At 55.8% G+C, this 20,225-nt stretch overlaps 1 protein-coding gene across 4 annotated transcripts in view; it reads right to left on the bottom strand.

Moving 5' to 3' along the window:
- Positions 1-1,102: 1,102 nt before the first annotated feature.
- The window catches only part of RET (ret proto-oncogene), a 51,545-nt gene continuing 32,422 nt past the window's right edge, over positions 1,103-20,225 (bottom strand). Inside the window, exons 2-15 of one of the 4 annotated variants that reach the window (XM_069461007.1) lie at positions 18,805-18,930; positions 18,083-18,193; positions 17,405-17,524; positions 16,325-16,581; positions 14,021-14,168; positions 12,275-12,382; positions 11,110-11,324; positions 10,827-10,949; positions 9,033-9,103; positions 7,546-7,683; positions 6,440-6,539; positions 4,758-4,845; positions 3,178-3,351; positions 1,103-1,932 (exon numbers count right to left, since the gene is read on the bottom strand). In XM_069461007.1, coding sequence (XP_069317108.1) covers positions 3,194-3,351; positions 4,758-4,845; positions 6,440-6,539; positions 7,546-7,683; positions 9,033-9,103; positions 10,827-10,949; positions 11,110-11,324; positions 12,275-12,382; positions 14,021-14,168; positions 16,325-16,581; positions 17,405-17,524; positions 18,083-18,193; positions 18,805-18,930 — 1,763 coding nt within the window. In that variant the 3' untranslated portion in view covers positions 1,103-1,932; positions 3,178-3,193. Of the gene's footprint in view, positions 3,352-4,665; positions 4,846-6,439; positions 6,540-7,545; positions 7,684-9,032; positions 9,104-10,826; positions 10,950-11,109; positions 11,325-12,274; positions 12,383-14,020; positions 14,169-16,324; positions 16,582-17,047; positions 17,051-17,404; positions 17,525-18,082; positions 18,194-18,804; positions 18,931-19,605; positions 19,865-20,225 lie in introns of those variants that run through there. The other 3 variants (XM_069461004.1, XM_069461005.1, XM_069461006.1) reach the window with 3 other exon arrangements.

Genomic DNA, 20,225 nt, shown 5'->3' with positions numbered 1-20,225 from the left:
GCTCCAGGGGAGGCGGAGAACTGCTCACTGCTCTGCCTGCCTTGGGGAGGGGGGAAGGCTTTCTTTATGTTGGTGGAAATTATGCTTTCCCTTCCAGTTTTCTTTTATATAGTAAGCACTTATTCAAGCCCTGCTCCCAGACACATGTAACTAGATTTCCACCCAGATAAGCTGGCCTCATGGTGGGAAAGAATTCTTCATGGAGGTTGGTGGAAAATGTGTTTTTTAGGGGGAAAAAAAACCAACAAACATATGCACACAAATACTCCTAAAGGAGAGTCTATGCTCTTGAAAAAGGGACTTTCAGTGTTAGCTTTTCTTGCCATGGGTTTCTAAACATTCAGAGGTAAAGTCTAAAGCAAACAACTGGTCCTGGAGATGACGGTGACTCCCAGCCACTGCAAGGTGCGGGGCAGCTGTGGGCAGCACGGGCACCCAAGGCCGGGAGGTGTGGCCTCAAAGGCCTGGGGCAGCCACTGGGTGAAGCGCGCACAGGCCTGTGTGTACACACGTGTATGTATGCCCCAGAGATGACACCAGCCCTCAGCACCTAGTGCACAATTCCCGTCTGCCAGATGACTCACCTGCTCTGTGCCGGGCACTTGAGGAGGGCTCAGAGGATTCCCACACAATCCGAGAGGAAGACACAGACAGTTAGCACCTTAAGCTTACAGCAGTTCAGGACTCTGTGTTTTCTCCTGCAACTCCTAATGGAACTTCATTCAGGACTCTGCATTTTATTACACATTCTGTCTCCCACAACTCCAATGTCAGGTTCCAGAAACCACAGCAAGCAAATTGCTAGAGAACTGCGAAGACCTAAACTCCATGTTGGCTGTGCTTTGTTCTAGGTAAGGACACCTGAAGGGAGGAATTCCTGAACAGGTAGCTAAGTTGTTAACAGTTATCATCATGTGCCTATTCACATGCCAATCGTGCAAGACAAGCCAGTAACCTCGCCAGAGCTCCAGTCCTCACTACTGATCCCCAGTGGTTATCACGAGAGATTCCCCTGTGGCACTTTCATTCTTGTATGGCAACTTCAAAATCAGAAATCTGATGTTTCCAACTAGGAAGTTAAAAAGAAAAAAAAGTTTACACATTTTATGATACATGATTTTATTTATACAACTGAAATTATTTTCTTAGTCACCTTGATTACAAAAAAATTAACACGGTATGACTTAACTTTTCACAAATAGATTTTACAAATTTTACTAACTGACAGATTGCTACTTGATACTCAGTAATACTTAGTATTTAGTAACTTCTGCATATATGTCTATGAAAATTCTGATAGGACTACTAAGTATGGGTACTTTTATAACTCAGGAATAGGCAATTAGATTATTAAAGGTTAATTCCCCATCACTGGGTCAGCTGCTTAGACTCGGAGTTCTTGCCCCGCTGAGAACGAACCTGCTGTAGCAATTCATACTTACTGTGTAGGCTTTTTCTTAACAATTTGAGAGAGTTTATCCTTATGTATGCATTTAATAACATTATCATTAAACACATCTGAAAAGCAAAAGTTTACCACGTCTATTGATATCTGTAGAACTTATCACAGTGTATCTGAAAAATGGCCCAAACTAAAGCCACGTTACATGTCCAGGAAGCATTTTTCCAGCTCCCTCTCTGGATGTGTGTGCTCATGTGTGCACACACACACTATAAGGCTCCGTCATATGCTCATCCAAGCCTTCTTGGCCACACAAAATACCACAATTTTACTGCTTTTGTGAAATGCCTATAAAATACAGTATTTTAATGAGACTGTTTTAAGTCCCATCACAGTGCTTTGAGTCTGAGGACCAGGCAGTGTTTTGGTAATCTGACCCTTTTCTGCAAAGTTACAGTGCTGAGACAGCCAGAAGAGCTGCCACGACTTCCCAAAAGCCACCCCCACAAGACAGGAGGGGTGTTGAGTGTCTGTGTCCACAAGCAGTGAAGAATGACAAGAAGCTTATGAGTCATGGTCAGAATCTAAGAAACACAGATGTCTTGCTATAGCAGCATTAAATCACAAACCCAGGAAGAGTTGATATATGTGCCTTTTCACCGAAGCTCTATGAGAGCCAAAACATCGTCTTTTCCACGTCAGAATTGTGATCGGAGGTGTAGCCGTCCTTGGTCATTGTCGATGCTACTTCTAACACAGCTAGCTGAACTGTCCCTTTGTGAGCAAGTTGATATGGTTTGAATGAATGTGAGCACAGGTCCCACCTACTCCTACCGCGTAAGATGAGCCGCTGCTCTGGGCTCTGCTGGCTGTTGGTGCGATGAAGGTTGGTGGCGGGTGGGATTCGCAGCAGCAAAGCCTCTGCCATCAGCAGTCCTGGGAATGGGGGTCCCTCCACTCCAGAAGCCCCCTTTCTTCACGCTGTTCTGGTCAGGGGTAGTGGTCACTCAGTGCTGAACACGTGAGGCTGATATGGTGGGCCCAGTGGAGACAAATGTGTCTTGTGAGCCCTCTTCCCTCACGCCACCATCGACATAGTAAATATGACATCGAATCTCTCCATTGTGCTAAATCTAAGAATCATCTTAATCATGATAAAAACCAAATGTCTTCCTAAGAAAAGGTTACATGATTTTAGAAAACCATTCTCAGGATCTTGAACGCTGAGCCAAGGCCCATCCCGAGGTCCCCTCTTCTCCTCTAGCCCTGGTGGGGCTTTGACACCACCACCAGGCCCCATGGGGCTCTCATTCTGAACAAGGACAGGTCACTTTAGCCACTTTTTTCCCTACTGCCTTTTGTGTGCGTGTGCTTCATGTTTAGATCTTGTTGCCTTATTTGGTGGCAATCAGAAAAATCAAGTTCAGGTACAATTTCATATACAAGGAAGTGAGTGGTGGACCCACACATGTGAACACAGAACTGTGGTGGTCACTGATGGACACAGACCAACACTGGGTGCTGCTGGGTGCAGAAGAGAAAGGAATATTTAACCACTAAGACTCAGAACTCTTACCCAGTGTGGCATGTCTGCTAGGAGGGAAAATCACTGGCTACTGGAAATAAAACCACTTTGGAAAGCAGTTGAAACAAACCACCAAAAACGAGTCTGCCACCTGGGAACAGAACTTGGCTTGGCCAGAGTGATGTGCACAAAGAAAGGGCCAGTGGACTTTCCATTCTTGGCATGTTTCTTCCCCTTGTGAGTCCATTACCTTTCACAAAGAAATGTTAACTATCAAACGTGTCCATTAATTTTGCCGCTGAGGGTGAAACCATCCAGTTAGCATATACACTATCATTTGCATATCTTGGAAACCCAGTGTTAGTGCCATCGGCTCTCGTGAGTGGTACCGGACTCTCTCCAGGCCAGTTCGGGTCTGACATGCCTAAAAATGAAAACAGATAATTTGTTCTGCACTGAAGAACCAAAACTTCATGTGCAGACAGTAAGGCCTTGGCAAAACTCCCTTTGATGTTCAAACCAAACTCATGGTTTCTGTGCCAATTACATTAATGGTTTTGTGCTCCAGGTTTCCAAAACATTGTTACATTTAGGGGAAACATCATGTGCTCTCTTGGTAAATGTAACTTAACAGACACTACCAATTTTGACTTTCACGAGCTTTAGACTCTCAGATCTGATGTCCAGTTGTTGAACTGTTTAACTCTTTTTCTATGGCTGTGTAAAGCGGCTCACCACAGCAGAACGTTCTATAAAACGTTCTCTACCGTCAAAGAGGCACTTGACTGTCATCCAAGCCTACAGCGGGGAAGAGGACCTTCCAAATTGAGGGCACACACAGGCCAGCCCCACAGCAGTGTCAGCACACATGGAGTGTAGCACCAGACCCAAAGCCAGCGAGGAGTCAGTGAGTCGGGAGGCATGCAAAAGGAACAATCTCAGCTTGAAAAATGCTTCAGACTCCAAGAGTTCACAACAATCAATGATGAAGTTAGGAAACAGAAAAAATTTCAAGTATTTAATCGAAGACAAAAGAAGGAGTTTTGGCAAGAACCGTATTTACTGTCCATTGCAAGACCACAACACCACAGACTACGTTCTTTCAAAAAGCACTCGCTCCAGCTTTCAGCACTTTGTAAGTGACAACAGTCCTGACAGTGAGTAATGCAAAGGATGTGAAAACAGCAGTCTGGGTGTGTCCTCCCAGGCCTGCCCGGCTCCTGCCGCCTCCCTGCCCCTGCCGGTGGACACACAGCTGGGACATGGGCCAAAGCTGGGCTAACCTCCACTTCCAGCCCTGGGCAGCCTCCGAGACACCCGCCCACCCAGGATGGGGGGCCTGGCTGTGCTCCCAGTGTGGGCCAGTGGGTGCTGGCTGCTTCTTTCTCAATTAAATACCTCCCCAGATTGGGTAAATTTATCCAAGTAGTTAAATTAGAAGTACTGAGACTTGATTTCTGTCCCGGAAATGACTCATTCGTCAAGTTCTCCATCTCCCCTGAAAGTTCTGCCCTATGTGTTTTCTCCTCTATCATCATAAATTGCTGGGCGGTGTGGTAATTGCACTTATTTTCACATCCTTTTAGAAAAACAGTTGCAAAAATGCCTGAATGTAAACTGGATGCAAAGTCAGACATTTACAAATAAAAAGGTTCAGAGCAGACTTTGGTTTCTTTCAGATCAGAAACACCTTAAAAAGCATCACCAAGAGTAAGGATAGAGCAGGGGAACAACGGTGCTAGAATCTAGTAAATGCATGGGAAATTCTACCATAGAGTTTGTTTTCAATCCATGTGGAAGGGAGGGCTCGAGGGAGGGGAGCGCTATTACAGTCCACCAGGGGCGTCTCCTCTTCCGACAGGCCGTCGTCGTAAAGCAGGGAGTCGGACGGGGTGGACGCAGCAAGGTCCAAGTAGTCCTGAAAGAGACAGGTGGCTCGTCAGCCCCTACCATGGGCCACCACTGGACACACCTTGGTCCCCTGGTCGCTTGAAGAGGGGCAGAGGTCCTGGCTGTGCCCCCACTCTGCACTGGTCTCTTGGTTTCTCTGAGCTCCTGTGGCTGCTGCCTCATCTGGTCCTGCTCAGGGATCCTCATCACTCCCCTCAGGTGTTATCTACTCTGTCTCTCCCCCTAGAAAGTCGCCTCCCTAGGGACAGAAATGTGCTCCCTCAGCATCCTATCTCCAGGGCCTGGCATGCAGCAGGTGCCACGCCCACCTCGAGAAGAGCACGGGAACCGGAACCGCCTGTTGACAGCCCTCAGGCCCCGGGAGAGCTTGCTGCAGCCACGTTACTCACACAGAAGCAACAAGAACCAAGAAGCAGCCCCAACCTATAGGACGCTTTTCAGCTTCCTTCCAGGGACGCCTGCCGTCTAGAACACCCCGCCAGGGCTCAGACATCTGAAATATGACACTGTTGTCAGGTCTGTGCAGGACGCTGCTGCTACAGGCTGCAGCTGCCAAGCACGAGGGTTCCCATGTGCCTGCCACTTCCGCTGCCCTGGCTGAATGTGCCCAGAAGAGCTCTGGCATTTTTCTGGCTGCTTCTCAGCACTGTTCCAGGAAGGCCAGCTCTCCTTGGCGTCAGCCATCGCTTCTGTTCAGGACAACCCTGCATTCACAGGATTCAGAGGTTTTCGCCCAATCGATACCATGACATCAAGTTTTATTACAGGCAGCCTAGATCCTGCATCCTGCTTTTTGTGTCAGAAGCAGTCACAACTCTTAGTAAATGTGCCAGTGTTAAGGTGAAGCCTCTACATAAACACCCTGAGGGCAGGGCCGGGAGGTCTTGCTTACTTGCATTTCCAAAATCTGAGACAGAATATGGTTCCTCACAGTTGCTTGATAAGTATCAGTTGAGAATTTGCTGACCTTCTCATGTTCTGCACTTACAGAGTTGCAAACTGAAGGTACACGGGCTGACTCTGGACCCCCAGATATGTTCTGTTTGGCCCAAGTTGGGCTTTTGAATATTTAAATGAGTTGTTAACAATAAAAACTGGGAGACTTCACATAAGCCTTGGAGAATTCAGAAGACCTGGCACATTCCTGGCTCATCTTCCTGCAGGCCACCCTTGGGCACAGCGAGGAACCTTGTGAGGGCAGCGTGCTCCTGTGTGCCACAGTCCCCACCACTCCCTAGTCTCTGCCCACCCCCAGCAGCACCCTGTAAGCGTCTGCATTTAGGACATCTGATTCAACTCTACTTCCTCAGGTTCCATTACTGAACATGCTTTCCTTTGGCTTTGGAATATTTTCCTCCCTCGCCTGTCTGTGGAGAGCTGTTCCTAAGTGTCAGGCTAAGAATCTTGGATTTTTCATGATTTGAAAGGAAGCCCGAGGGGCTGGCTCGAGCAGAGTTCAGTCCATTGCCTGCCCTCAGGGGACAGCATGACCTTCTGCATGGCCCCAGCCTGGCCCCACATTGGGAACTCTGAGGGCTGTGGGGTGAGGCTGGAACCCCCATGCCACGTCCCGCCTGTGGGAACCAGCTCTGGGCACTCACTCTGCTCTTAACCATCATCTTCTCCAGCTCTTTGCTGATGTCGGCAAATACTGGCCTCTTGTCCGCTTCCTGCTTCCAGCACTGCAGCATCAGGCGGTACCTGGTGGGAAGAGCAGACGGGCCATGACTACCTGGCAAAGCCAGGCCTCGATAGCCCATCACAGCACCATGCCCAGCACTGTGCCTGGGCTGAGGGCACTCTGTACCCAAGCCTCAAAGCTGTTTCTGCATCACTGACATCTTGTCTGAGCCTTGCTGGGAGCTGGGGTACAGCCTCCCTGCAGGACCCCCGCCTTCGGGGCCACTGTGGGCTCAGGCACCTAGCACCACAATCCAGCATCCTGTAGGCTTCCCTTTCCTCTGGGAGGGATTTATTTTTACTTCCTTTGCAAAGACACTAGTAAACAGCTGGTCAGGTGCTACACCACTGTGGCAACTGAGCAGGAAGTTCCAGTCCCTGAATCTCTTAGGAAGGATGAACTGACTGATGGCTTTAAGGTGTGGAGACAAACAAAAACCTTTGGCAATCACACCTCTGTCTTGCACCTTTCCTGCTTCCTTGGGTGCCCAGGTGGCCCACCTCGCCCTGGCACACCCCACCTTGCCGCAAGCTCTGTAGAATGAATGGACCACTGCATCTCCACCCTGGATGGCCCCTTCTCCTCTGTTCTTGACCTGGCCTCCTAGGACCAACTCATCCAACAGCCCAGTGTCAGGTGTGAAGGCTCCAGTGCACTAAGGCTGAGGTCCAGGCTGCCCCGGCACCTACACTTGGACACTCCCCACCCCACACCCCTGGGCCTTTCTGGACAACGTACCCCTCCCCAGGCAGCGTGCACCTCAAGGTCTCCAGGTCTTGAGCTTGCACTGTTCCAGGCCCTGCTTCCACTTATTCTAGTAAGGCCCCCCAGGAACCCCCATACCCCGCAGCTGGGTCAGGGGCCCAGTGTCTGCCACCACACCAAGGGTGGCCCTCTGACCTCCATCCTGCCATTGCCCACCGCCCACCTCTCCCAGGGCAGCAGGCTGCTAGAGAGCGGGAGGGAATGGGTGCACATGTCCCCTCCCCTCCCAAGCGAGGCTGGGCCAAAGCAAACCCCACTCACATCTCCTCGCTGCAGTTGTCGGGCCTCTCCATCCGGTGGCCAGTCTTCAGAAGGTTGAAGAGCCGCTCGGGAGGAATCCCAGGGTAGGGGTTGCCCCCCAGGGTCACGATCTCCCACAGCAGGACTCCAAAGGACCACCTGCAGCAATCGGGTGGACCACTGAGGGGCTTTACCTGGTTCACTGGTGAGCGCCCCCGAGGCGCCCTCTGCGGAGCCCAGACGCCCATCCCCCAGCACCTGCTGACCCTGTTGGCCCCCAGTGTAGAGAGTGGCTCCCAGACTGCAGCTGGGTCTGGCTGCACTGAGGGATGCCTGCCTACCTGGCCCCCACCCCCGTCATGCTGAAGTTCCCGCCCCAGAGAAGTCACTCCCACAAGGGGGACAGGCAGCTGGCACCTAAAGGGGTGAGAACCTATGCGAGGGACTTGGGCGCCCTGGGCAATTCTTTCACTTTTTCTGTGTGCTTGGAAATCTTCATAAAATCTTAGAGGAAAAAAAGCTTTAGAAAAAATATACATTTTTTATTTTTTTAAATTTTACAACTTTCTTTAAGCTAGTCAAATTTAGCAGTGGGGGGCTGTATACCAACTTTAGTGACACTAATGTCAATAAGTTCTGATGACACACTATTATCGGACCAGCCAGAAAAATAACTGTGAAGGAAAATTTACTGTGAAGTGGGAACAACGTCATGTCACAAAATAGCATCATCACACAGGCCCACTAGGGCAATATATACACACGTATACCACAGAACACACGAGAAGGCTGGCAGGGGCCACCGGGCGTGTGTCAGGGACTTCCAGCCTCTACCTCATGCTTTTCTCTGCATTTTCCAATCATCCTACAGGCAGCTTATGCAATCAGAAAACTGTTGTCTAAAATTACTTCGAACTTCTTTCTCACAGCTGACATTATTCAAAATATGCAAGTCTGTTGATTGCTGAATACTTCAGAAGCAAGTGTGCTGTGTTTTTAAAAACTATCAGGTCTTATAATTTGACCTGGAAGAACAAGTTTTAGCTCCTGCCTTGCAGCAGTTTGGGGCGTACCAGCCTACAAAGTGACATGAGGACACCTCCCTTGGGGACCCCAATCCCCACCTGCGGGTGGGGGAACAGTCACACTGTTCAGGAGGCCTGAACCGACCTCCTGCTCAGGACCCGCAGGAAGGCAACTGTTGGCTGGGCCTGTGAGTCACTAGAGGCCCAGAGATGGGGAGGGGTGTGGGGGCGGCAGGTGGGTTCTCGGCCACCTGCTCTGTCCTCACACGTTCCATCTAGGTCTCAGAACCACTGCCTGGGCCTGGCCACTTGCTGAACAAATATGTCGTGAAGGCCGCTCAGCGTGGGGGTCAGTGCAGGTGGCAGCATTGCAGATAGGTGTTCAGGGACAGCACTGTTCCCTGGTGACCTCCACAGACAAGCATGGAGGCCCTCCATGCACGTAAGGAACCCTCACCCCAGGCAGGCAACACCCACACTTACACATCACTTTGGGTGGTGTAGATATGATCAAAAAGGGACTCAATTGCCATCCATTTGACTGGAATCCGACCCTGAAGAGGGGGAGAAACAAAGGCACTGTAATTACTCTGATGCCCAGGGGAGCAGGGGTGAAGCAGGTCAGGCTGTGTCCCTAAGCTTCCAGGTCTAGAAGGAGTGTTGTGGATGCTCCTGGCACACAGCTGGCTGTGCACAGCCTCAAGGGGCCGGGGCCCCAGCCGGCACCTCCCAGGCTTTGCTGAGATGCTGGCAGGCATCAGCGTCCACCCACAGCCACACAGGGCCAGCTTGTCACGTGCCATATGCTTGCTGGGTGGCACAGAGCAGTGCTTCTCCACACATGGGCCAAAGATAACCTAGAGCAAGATCTCTCTGGATGTTCTCAGGGCAAATGTGTTGGGGAAACCAACATCTAGTGTTTCCATCTGGGGAATGTCTGACACTAGCTGACACACTAAAGGCTCCTCTGAAGAGCACTGAGGGACGGAACCTGTTTAGGTGTCTTGAAGCTGGTTTTTCCCTCCTATTGAATCCCACGGGCCTTTTAGCACCTCTGAATAAGTGCACAGACAGGCATTTCCCAGAGGCCCTGCTGGGGTCTGACCTAACAAATCCTTTCCAACGCAACTTGAGAAATAGCTGTTCCACAGGTAAGTCTTAAGGCACAAAACAATTTAAAAAATACATGTCTTGGATTGTAACACAACATTTACTATAATTTCTTTTTCTTAAAAGTATTCTTAAGGACGTATGTCCTTAATGAAGTGTGACCTGCCTTGGGACTGTGTGAGTGACAATGTGTCTGCAGTCTGGCAGCCTGCGCTCCGCTCCGCCTCTCCACCAGGACTCAGGCCTCCCTGGACGACCAGGGTGTCAACAGGAAGGCTCTGCCCACACCCTCCACTGGGAGGGGGAGCAGCCCCTTCCACTTCCCCTTCAGCAGTTCTGAGATCTGCTGTCACAACGGAAACCCCAGAAGAAACGAAACCTTGTCCTTACCAACCATGGCAACACAACTGGCTTCTCTAGACCCCTCAGAGTAAAGCTGTATTGTTTTTTTTTTTTCTTTTTTTGAGCAAGTTTGTTCTGAATGTCTGGTCAGTGTGACCCTTGAACAGCTCCTGAACACACACCGCCTGGGCTGTCACTTGCAGGCTGCAGGACAGGGGCAGGCTGAGACAGGTGACCAAACTAAGACATCAAGGAAGTTGCACAAGAATAGGACCATGTTATGAAACCAGATGTCCCCAGAAGGGCACTGGCCACCTGTTTCATGGACTTGGACAATGGGAGGCCCCTGAGCTGCGTCTCTGGATCTCATCTCCAGGAGGCTCCTGCGTGGCCCCCAAACTCACCCAGCCCAGGAGTCCCAGGCCCTGCTGGGAGAACCCCCACTTGTAAAGCAAAAGCAGTTCATCCCTTTCTGAAAAGAATGACCGCCACGTTCCTGCTTATTTCATTTCACTCTCCTCTGACCAAAGAGCTAAACTTACACAAAATGGTGACCTTTTATTCTGCAGAACCGAGAGGAACGACGATGAAGGGGGCTGTACTTGTGCAGCACTAGGCGGCCTTGGGAAGTGAGTTGAAAGCAGGGGACCGCCTGCGGGGGGTCCCGAACTCGGTCTCTGGGGACTCAGGATTGGGAGGGGTTGGGATGATGACCACAAAAAGTGTAGCACTCTAAAAAGTGTGCCTTATCTTTTACAGATGTCCTAAGGGCGACGCCCCCACCACTGCGCCAGGAGCCCCGCATCACACCCTGGGCCTGGGCACCTTGCTCCTCTTCACGTAGGAATCCTCTTCGTACACATCTCGCGACAGCCCAAAATCCGAAATCTTCATCTTCCTCCCCTCGGCTACCAGGATGTTTCTGGCGGCCAAGTCCCGATGGACGAGCTTCGAGAAAGAAAATAGAAGACTCCTCAGGCGGGGCCCGGGCGTGGGCGTGGCCAGGGCCGGGCGGCGTGGGCGGGGCGGCGTGGGCGGGGCGTGGGCCGGGCGGCGTGGGCGGGGCCTGGGCGCGGCGGGAGGAGCGGCGCCGCCCCGCGGCACACACCTTCATCTCCGCCAGGTACTGCATTCCCCGCGAGATCTGCCAGGCGAACGAGATGAGGTCGCCCATGGTCAGGGCGCGCTCGTCCGGGTGGTCCAGGGAGCTGGAGTTGCGGCTGCCTCCGCTGCCCACGTAGCCGGGCCCCACCTTGCGGCTCTCGCGCAGGAAACCCCGCAGGGAGCCGTACTTGGCGTACTCCACGATGAGGAGCAGCGGCCCTGGGGGCAGAGAGGGGCCTGGGCGTGCGGAAGGAGCGAGGGGCAGGCGGACCCGGGCGAGGCTCCGTGCGCGCGGGGCCCCGTAGGTCCCAGCGGGCTCTCGAGTCCTGTGCCTCCAGCTGCCGTGTAGATGCCGCCCTCTGGGGGTGCCCGAGGGAGGCGACCCCAGCGCTCAGCCTTGACCTGGGAGGCACCCTGCGCTTCCGGGACCTCCCGCATCCCGCATCCCCGCATCTCTGCGGCAGCGCGGGCTGAGGAGGAATGACGCAGGCAGAGGCTGGCAGCAGATGCCGCGGCTCTGCACACAGCCTGTCCTCACCAGCTCCCCGGGCTGCAGTCCTGCCCGGGGCCCAGCCCCAAGCCCTGCTGGTGCTGACCAGGGTGCCTGCTGCCTCTCCCTGTTGTTCCGTGAGCCCCTCACACCCCCAAGACAGACAGACACACACACACCCACGCCCACGCCCCTGCCCCTGAGCAGCACAGCGGGTTTGGAAAACCACTAGACCAGGCCCGTCTTCTGTGTCCTTATCTGAGAAATGGTGACAATGCTCCTGCCATGTAGAGCTGAAGTTGGGGTCACCCGGAGGTCATGGCACACCTTGTGTCTGTGGGTACCCAGGATGCACCTTCCATTCCTAGAGCTCCCTGCCCTGGGGGCTCGGCCCAGAACGGGGTGCTGACAACTGGGATGTCACACTGGAGCCCTCTGAGCAACCCCAGCAGGCCCAAAGAGTGCCACCAGCAGGTGCCCCCTCTGACAGGAAGTGCCTGCTTGGTCAGTGGAGAGCTAGACACAAGCTCCAGGCTGAGACTGGAGCCAGAAGCCCAGGCTTCCAGGAGGAAGGAGAACAAGGGACAGAGAAAGAGAGGACGGGAAAGCAGGGAAGAGGGAAAACAGGGCTGCCCAGAGCCTCCACCCTGTGCCCGCCCCACCCCACGGCCAGCCTTACCATCCTGGCTGCAGGCCCCATACAGCTTGATGACGTGAGGGTGGTTGACCTGCTTCAGGAGGTTGAACTCTGACAGCAGGTCCCGCAGCTCACTCGGGGAGGCATTCTCTGAAATGGACCACAAACAGCAGGTTGCAAAGAGTCCCTCCTGGAAGTCCCTCTGTGGCCATGCTGGGTCAGGAATGGACCCGTCATCTCCTTCACAGACGTTCTGCCCAGGTCCAGACAGAAGCCCGAAAGGACTCCAATGCTCAAGGCTTCTCCTGGCCCTTGGGGTCAGTGGACAGGGGCCTCAGCTGCCCTGGGGAATAAGCGCCCGAGGACCCAGCGTCCACAACAGCAGGATCTTTCCCTGGAAAGTGTCCCAGGGCTGTGCTGCACGTGTGAGTGGCATTATGTCCCTGCAGTAGCCATCTTTAGAAGATAGCAGTCTATAGAGAACCCCCTCATTAATCCTCCTGGGAAGGTGAAGGGACTCCTCAATGTCCTCACACACCTGCTTAAGGGGAGAGGCCCACCAGGGAGGACGCCACACACGGAGATCAGGCTCCCTTGCTGTCCGCTCCCGCCTGAGACAGTGGCCTGGTGCCCTTCTAATGTGCTGTAACACGTGTGCCAGCAGCTCATGCTCCGTTAGTTGTCACGGAAAACCCATGTTCGCGCACCTCAGATAAAGCAGTATTGTTTCACTGCACACCTGACATTTTGGCTTGGGACTCCTGGATGACTGCCACAATGCCCTATGAGAGTCCTGTGTTTGGTGCATCATAAAGGCAAGACTTCACACAAGTGGCCTGCTGAGCACACGTGTCCTGAGGGCAGCCAGAGCCGGGCTCAGGCTCCCACCAGGCGCCTGGGTGTAAAGGTGTTTTAAGAGTCAGGAGATGCGGCTAAGCTGTCCCTCCTGGGTTGGCCCACTGCCCAGCTGTGCCATGCCACCTCCTCTGTCCTACAGACTTGTCTGGAAGGGAGAGAACAGCTAGGAGTTGGGGCATCAAGACCCCTCAGACCAGGCGTGAGTGAACCAGAGCTGTGCTTGGCTGCACCAGGAATCCAAGGGGCTCACTTGCCCCCTTACAGCTTAGGGTCTTACTGGCTTGGGGGCAAACCCAGTCTGAGGATCTGGGCAAGCATCTGGAAGCACCCTGTGCCATGTGGCGCCTGACTGCTGTAGAGACCTCTCATGCACACCAATGACTCTTGCTCACTGCCACACAGCCGGGCTGCCCCCAGGCCCCAGGAACCCACCCACCCAGTGCAGGCCCCAGCCTCTGCTCAGGGCACGCATGCGTGTGCAGGCAGGTACTGCTGCCCGTGGAGCCAAACTCAGGGCATGACTGGTTATGGGGTGGGGCAGGCCGACAGGGGTCTGCCTGAGACTGAGGGCCAGTCCTTACAGGTGGTCTCTTTACCAGGACCCCAGGGGACACCTGGCTGAGAGGAATGAATGGGGCAGATTGGGGGAGGCAGCAACTGTCAGCTCAAAACCAAAGGGCTTTTTAAAATTTAAAATCCCTGGGTCTTCAACACTGCTGCAGCAGCAGCACCGCTAGAGGCTTCCAAAGAGGGCCAAGTCCTCATTCTGCCTCTCCAGGACCAGCCCGTGCGCCCGCAATGGGGGTCCCCAGATTGCAGCCACTCAAGAACAGCCATGGGGCTCTTTAGGAGGTCCCGAGCTGGGTGGGAGAGGTCTTGCCCACCCTGGGGGCTCCCACGGGCGCTCTGTGCATGTGCCTGGACAGGTACCTTTCAGCATCTTCACAGCCACTGTGGTGTACCCTGCTCTGCCTTTCAGACGGAAGGCTGTTGCCTTGACCACTTTTCCGAATTCGCCTTCTCCCAGAGTTTTTCCAAGAACCAAGTTCTTCCGAGGGAATTCCCACTTTGGATCCTCCTGTGTCAGGGTTGAGGGAAGGGAGAGATGGGAGAAAAGTGTGAGAAGAAGAAGGCAAACCCAGGAGGGAGCACGCCCCACCCCTGGACCAGACCCAGTGTGCAGAGAACTGGCCACCACCTAAACCACAGGCAGCGACGCCTGCCTCCACCAAGGGCAGGACCCACAGCCCAGGGAGCCCTTACAGTCCCCTCCCTGGGGGAAGCCAGGCAGTGCCACAGAATGGCCTGAACTCGGTGCCCTGACCCTTGCCAGCCCCTGGCGTATGGTCTGCCCTGACCCCCCAGAGGACTGAGTGGGCACCAGCCTGCCTTCCAGCCCAGGACCCCCCACTACGATGGGCATATCCAAGGCAATTTCCCTGCACGGCCACCCCCAAAAAGACAGACAGGTGCCACTATGCTCCTGTCTACTCCTCTCAGGGGTTGTTGCCCGTCCTGCACACACCAGCTTGCTGTTCCCCCCGCTCGGGCTCTGGCTGGTGCACCACCCGCCTGCCCTCTCACCGAAGTCCCACCTCCACATCAGGCTTACTCAGAGCCTATGTGGACGCCTTCCCAGTCCCCCCAGCCCTCTGAACTTGAACTCCGACTGGGGAAGCCAAAGGCTGCCAGGAGCCCTGCCCTCCTGTGCTGGCACCGGGCGTTCATCACCCCAGGTCTCCTGCAGCCGGGTGTGGGTGTAGCCTCGGGGTCCTGCTCACAACGGCCCTGCCAGGCTCCCCCGACCACAGAGATGGTACTGATGGGGACCTGCTGCCCCAGGCCAGGGGCCACCCTCTGACATGTGTGTGCACTTGGGAACGGCTTCCTCGCAGTGGCATAGCCAGGCCTTCCAGCGAGCTCTTGGGCCCTCAGTCAGGGTCAGTGCCAACATTGCCATGGCTGCCCCCACCATCACCGCCACTGCTGGTGCTGCAAGCCCCTCTCCTGTGTTCCGGAGACTGCGCTAAGCATGTGCACACAGCATCAATTCGATTCTCTCAGAGACCTGAGAAAATCATTCTCCCCACTTCATATAAGAGAAAACAAGCTGAGCGGTTGAGTCACGTGTCCGAGACTTGGAGCTGGTGTATGTGGGCATGGAGCCAGCTCAAGAGCTGCCTAGGGGTGAGAGTGGTCTGTCTCCGCTGGCAGGGGCACCCGCCACCCCGGCCTTCCTGTGTGGCCTCCCTGCAAACTGAATGGGTTTGTGAAGGACTCTGGTGGCTCATTTCAGAACCCTGCTGTGAGGCTGATTTCTGCCAGGATGGGGTCACAGACCAGGAAAGCCAGAGGGAGGTGGCAGTGGCCACACTTGGGAAGGGCCGCCTTGGCCTACACCCTCACCAAGGTTTTGGGCTGGGTGTCACCCAAACCAGGCCCCGGGGCCAAGGCCCCAAGGCCGAGCTGCCCTGTGAGATGTGGCACCTCCTAAGAGAATCCCAGCCCACCTCCCAGCCTGAGTTGGGAACTGCAGGCGCTGTGTAGCCACCGAGTGCTGAGCTTCCTGCCTGGTATTGCCACCTAAGCCTGGTGGTTCTCTGTTCACACACACCCTCGACTCTGAGCACTTTCCTTGGTTCCTCCTAGAACCTGGCTTGGCTTCCAGCTCCTCAGATAGCGCTCTCGGGAATGCCGAAGGGGCAGGCCTGCTGGCCAGCACATCAGCCAGGGGAGGCCTGGCCGGGACGGAGAGCCCTGGCGCCCTGCCATAGCCTGGGGCTCTGAGCAGCAAATGCCAACCTGCGGGCTGGGGAGGCCTGCTGGCTCTGGCTGGCACCCTCCTCTATGTCAGTGCCCTTCCCCCTGCTGCCAGCCTGGCCGTCCCCTGCCCCCCATTGCCTCTCACCTGGAGGGGGACAGCCCACAGACTCCCCCCAAAAGAGCGCCTGCAGAAATGAAGGCAGAACATTGGCCTCCTTTGCGCAGCCCCTACCCCTAGAGCTCTGAGAATAAAATCCTATGCCTCCCCCAGTCCCTGGGGCCCTTGCACAGGGTCCTCTGGCAGCTGCCTGGCCCACCCTCCCCATGGGCCTCAGGGCCCAAATCCCAGTGCGTGTAGATCGGCACCATCAGCTGCCACCCACATGACAGCTTCTGTCTCCACACCCTGCCTGCTCCTGGAGCCAGCTGGGCTGCGCAGGGCAGGGGTCTTCTGGCCACAAGGACCCTCACCGGGATCTTGAAGGCGTCCACAGAGACTTGGTTCTCCATGGAGTCAAGCGAGGGCCGGCGGGCGCTGGATGAGGAGTAGCTGACGGGGAAGGCCTGGGCAGGCCGGCGGAAGGTCATCTCTGCCGAGGGGATGGGCGGCTTGTGTGCGTTCTTGTGGTAGCGGTGGATGCAGAAGGTGGACAGCAGCACCGAGACGATGAAGGAGAAGAGGACGGCTGCCGCGATCACTGTGCGGCACAGCTCATCGCACAGGGGGTCTGCAGGCAGGGGCGTGTGAGGCACCACCAGGCAGGGCTGGGCATGCTCCCCTGCCCGTCCTCCAGCCCACTGTGTCCGTGCCAACTGGGCAGTAGCCGTGAAGGCGAGAGAAGCCCTGAGAACACGCCAAAGAGGCACAGTCGTTGCCATGTGTGTTTTCCCCTTCTACACTGCCATTGCCCTTTTACAGATGGAGACAGAGGATCAGAGAAGGTGAGCAGCCTGCTGAGGTCACACAGCAGAGGCCATGTGCCTGCTGCATCAGCAGGCCCCAGAGGGCAGGCAGGGGAGCTCAAGATTTTCTGCTGTTCCAAATGCCTTTGGTATTTTCTTTGTGAAAAACGAAAGTGGCTTGGGAGCTAGGACCATCTAATGGCTCAAATACCAGAAAAACATCCCTGGGCTCAAGCAGGACAGTTCCCCCCCAGCGTGGTCAGTGTGGCTCCCTTGAGCCACCCACTGCACCTGCTGCCCCCGAAGGTGTGCCTGGTAGGGTGGGTCGCAGGTGGATGTTGCCTGGGCCCCATACGGGGACAGGCTGATCAGCCCAACAACTTTTCTGGTGGAAGAATTGCTTTTTTTGGCTCATCCTTCATCACAGAACTTGGGGCCAGAGAACACTTCATAGGCGCCCTTGGCCCCTCTCCTGGGCTGCACTGATGGGGAGACTGAGGCCCAGAGGGAAGGGGGAGTGTCTCATGGGGCATACTTGCTTCCTTTCAATTTCCTCCCTGCTGGGACCTCAGAAGTGTGGTTGAAACCTCACTGGGGTTCAGGGAGGTGTGGGGAGCCCTGGGTGGTGGTCCTGGCCCGCCCACTCACCCTGGCTGTCTTCGGGCTCGCAGAAGCATTTCTTCTCCTCAGGGAAGCAGTTGCAGATGCCATAGCCAGCTTTAATGCCCCGGCGCTCCCCTGGCTCATGCCCCCCAACAATGCTGCCCCCTGAAGACAGACACGCCCACTCAGCCTGCTGGAATGCCTAACAACCCAAGGCCCCCAGACTGCAGGGCAGTGTGCCAGGGAGGTGAGAGCCCCCGCTTCACCCAAAGGAAGTGAGCTCTGAAACCCCCCAAGCCATGCAGTAAGCCCAGCCCTCTCCTGACGTTTCATCTGAACAAAGGGCTCTGCAGCGCCCCCATCCTTGAAAACCGTGGAGCCTGGGGCCTGACCCACACATTCCAGCCTCCTGGCCAGCCCTGGGGCACACCCCCCTTCTGCTGGCCTGTTCAGAGCCACACCTTCCTTTTCAGCTGCCCCTGAAGAGTGACCGTGTGGGGCACTTTCTGGGGCCTCAGCAAGGGCTCTGGCCAGTCTGGGTCTCCCCAGCCCATGGCCAGGGGGACGTGGGAACATGCGGGAGGCTCCGCTTGATGCACAAAACTGACGCACACACCGCAGCTCTGGCTGAAGTACAAGGGGCGTCTGGCCTCTCCCTCTCTACCCCCACAGGTTCCTGCACCCTGATTAAATGCCGCCATGGCAGGTCGATTGGCTGCTTACGGAGGCAATCCTGGGGGCAGATGTGGGCGTCACGGCTCTCCACGGCGTCGCAGTGGCCATCGGGGCAGGTCTTGGTGCTGGGGGAGCAGGTGGAGAAGTTCCTGGTGATCCCTGCACAGGACGCACGGCAGGCTGTCACCCACGGGGCAGCCCCGCCAGACTCCCCATGGCCACGTAGGCCAGCCCTGCCCCTCGGGGAAGGGGCATACTAAGCCAGAGCAGGCAAACACTGCACACGAAGCCCTGCCAGGCGGAGCCGCCCACTCCAGGGAGCTGGGGGGCCTGAGTGCACACGCCAGGTAGCAGGTGAGGGGGCTGGCAGTCCCTGCATGGAGGAGGCCGGAGGAGGCCAGAGCCTCTCAAGCCTGCAAAGTGAGTGGGGGCCCTCATGGTAGCTGAAGCAGACAATGGGCCCTCCTGCCCAGGGCCACATCCCCTGACCTTGACTCCCAGGAAGAGCCACTCTGTCCCCTGCACATCCCAACTTTGACCTAGACCCTCTGGGGCCCAGAGTGAGTCCAGCCCGGCAGACCATTCACTGGGCTCCTGGCCTGGTGCCCTGCATCCCACTCTCCTGCCCACTCTCCCAGCACTGGGCGCTACACGAAGGGCAAGGTGCTGGGAAGCTTATGTGGAGTGGGCAGGGCCATCCGGGGACAAGACCCTGTTTTTCCCCGGCACCCTCACCCCTGGGCATCCCTTGGGCTCCACGGGGGACCTACCTTTGCCATCTCCCTGCCTCCACTCACACCTGCCTGTCGGCGATCCCAGGCCGCCACACTCCTCGCACTCGGGTCGCCTCTTGCTGACCGCACAGGACAGGGGGCAGCCCACCTCTTCGGCCACATCTGGGGGTAGCAGACAAGCAGGTCACAGGAGGCAGGCCTGGGGCTGGGCCTGGAGGGGCAGGGGTGACTCAGCCCCAGGGCAGCAGAGCCTGGCCAGGAGCACAGGGATAGGGCGCCATGGTCCCAAAGCGGGGGCAGCCCCTGGGCTGGGGTGAGTGCGAGGGAAGGCTGTGAGTGCAGCCAGACTCGGCAAATGACAACCGGAACGCCCAGTTAGACCTGAGTTTCTGATGATGAAGAGCTGTTCTGTGCAAGTCTGTTCCTAATGGTGCCTGGATGCACTTGGAGGTTTGTCTCCCAAGTGTGCAAATTTTTTTTTTAATTTCAGCATATTATGGGGGTATAAATGTTTAGGTTACGTACACTGCCTTTGCCCCACCTGAGTCAGAGCTTCAAGCCTGTCCATCCCCCAGATGGTGAGACTTTGCAAAGGTTGTGTGGGACATACTTATACCAAAAAACTGCCTGTTGTTTGCCTGAAGTTAGAGCTTAGCCAGGGTCCTGTACCTTATCTGTACATGTGCAAGGTGTGTTGCCAGGTGCTGGCAGTGGTGACTGCTTACTGCTGGGCTGCTCTGGTTGAGCTGGCCCACACCCTTGCCTCCCTCGCTGGGCTGTGCAGGCTCAGGGAAGCCCCCAGGCCCCCGCCCATCCCTCCCTGGAGCCGGCACTCACACGACCCCTCCATCGTGACGAGTAGCGGGGCCTGGGCCTGCTTTCGGGTCTGTCGGTCGGCGGCCACCACCGTGTACTGGAGCTCGGCACATGCCGGGCGCCGCAGGGTCTCCGTGTCGTTCACGAACAGGGTCCCCGAGGTGTCCTCGGCTGAGGTGACCACCCCCAGGGCGCTGCAGTTGGCGCTGGAGGGCTGCAGCCTGTACTGGATGTGAACACCGCTGAGCTCCTGGCAGTTTTCTACACAGACTCTCCCGATCTAGGCAAGGGGCACAGGGAACACTTCAGCCAGGCAGCTGGACCTGCTGCGACAGCTGCTGGAGGCAGCTGAGTCTTGTAGGGGCCCCCAGCTTGGCCTGGGGATGGCAGCCCTCCAAACACCCTCCTCTGTCCCCTGGGAACCTACAGACCTGCCCACCAGCCCTGGCCTTGGCCTGACCAGTTCTGCTCAGGCCACCACATCCCTGGCCACCCCTGTTCTTGGGAGCTCAGAAGGTTTGGTCTAGTGGCAGGAAAACACCCCAGGCAGGCCGGGGGTGGGGGAGTGCTGACTCACTGCCTTACTTGTCACTCACTGGGCACAAAGGCTGACTCACTGTCCCCCATGTACCACCCTGGCT

This window comes from Eulemur rufifrons, chromosome 28, assembly GCF_041146395.1.
Source record: "Eulemur rufifrons isolate Redbay chromosome 28, OSU_ERuf_1, whole genome shotgun sequence".
NCBI classification, from domain to species: domain Eukaryota; kingdom Metazoa; phylum Chordata; class Mammalia; order Primates; family Lemuridae; genus Eulemur; species Eulemur rufifrons.
The sequence above is the reverse complement of the archived record's forward strand: the minus strand, read 5'-3'. Positions and strand labels throughout refer to the sequence as shown.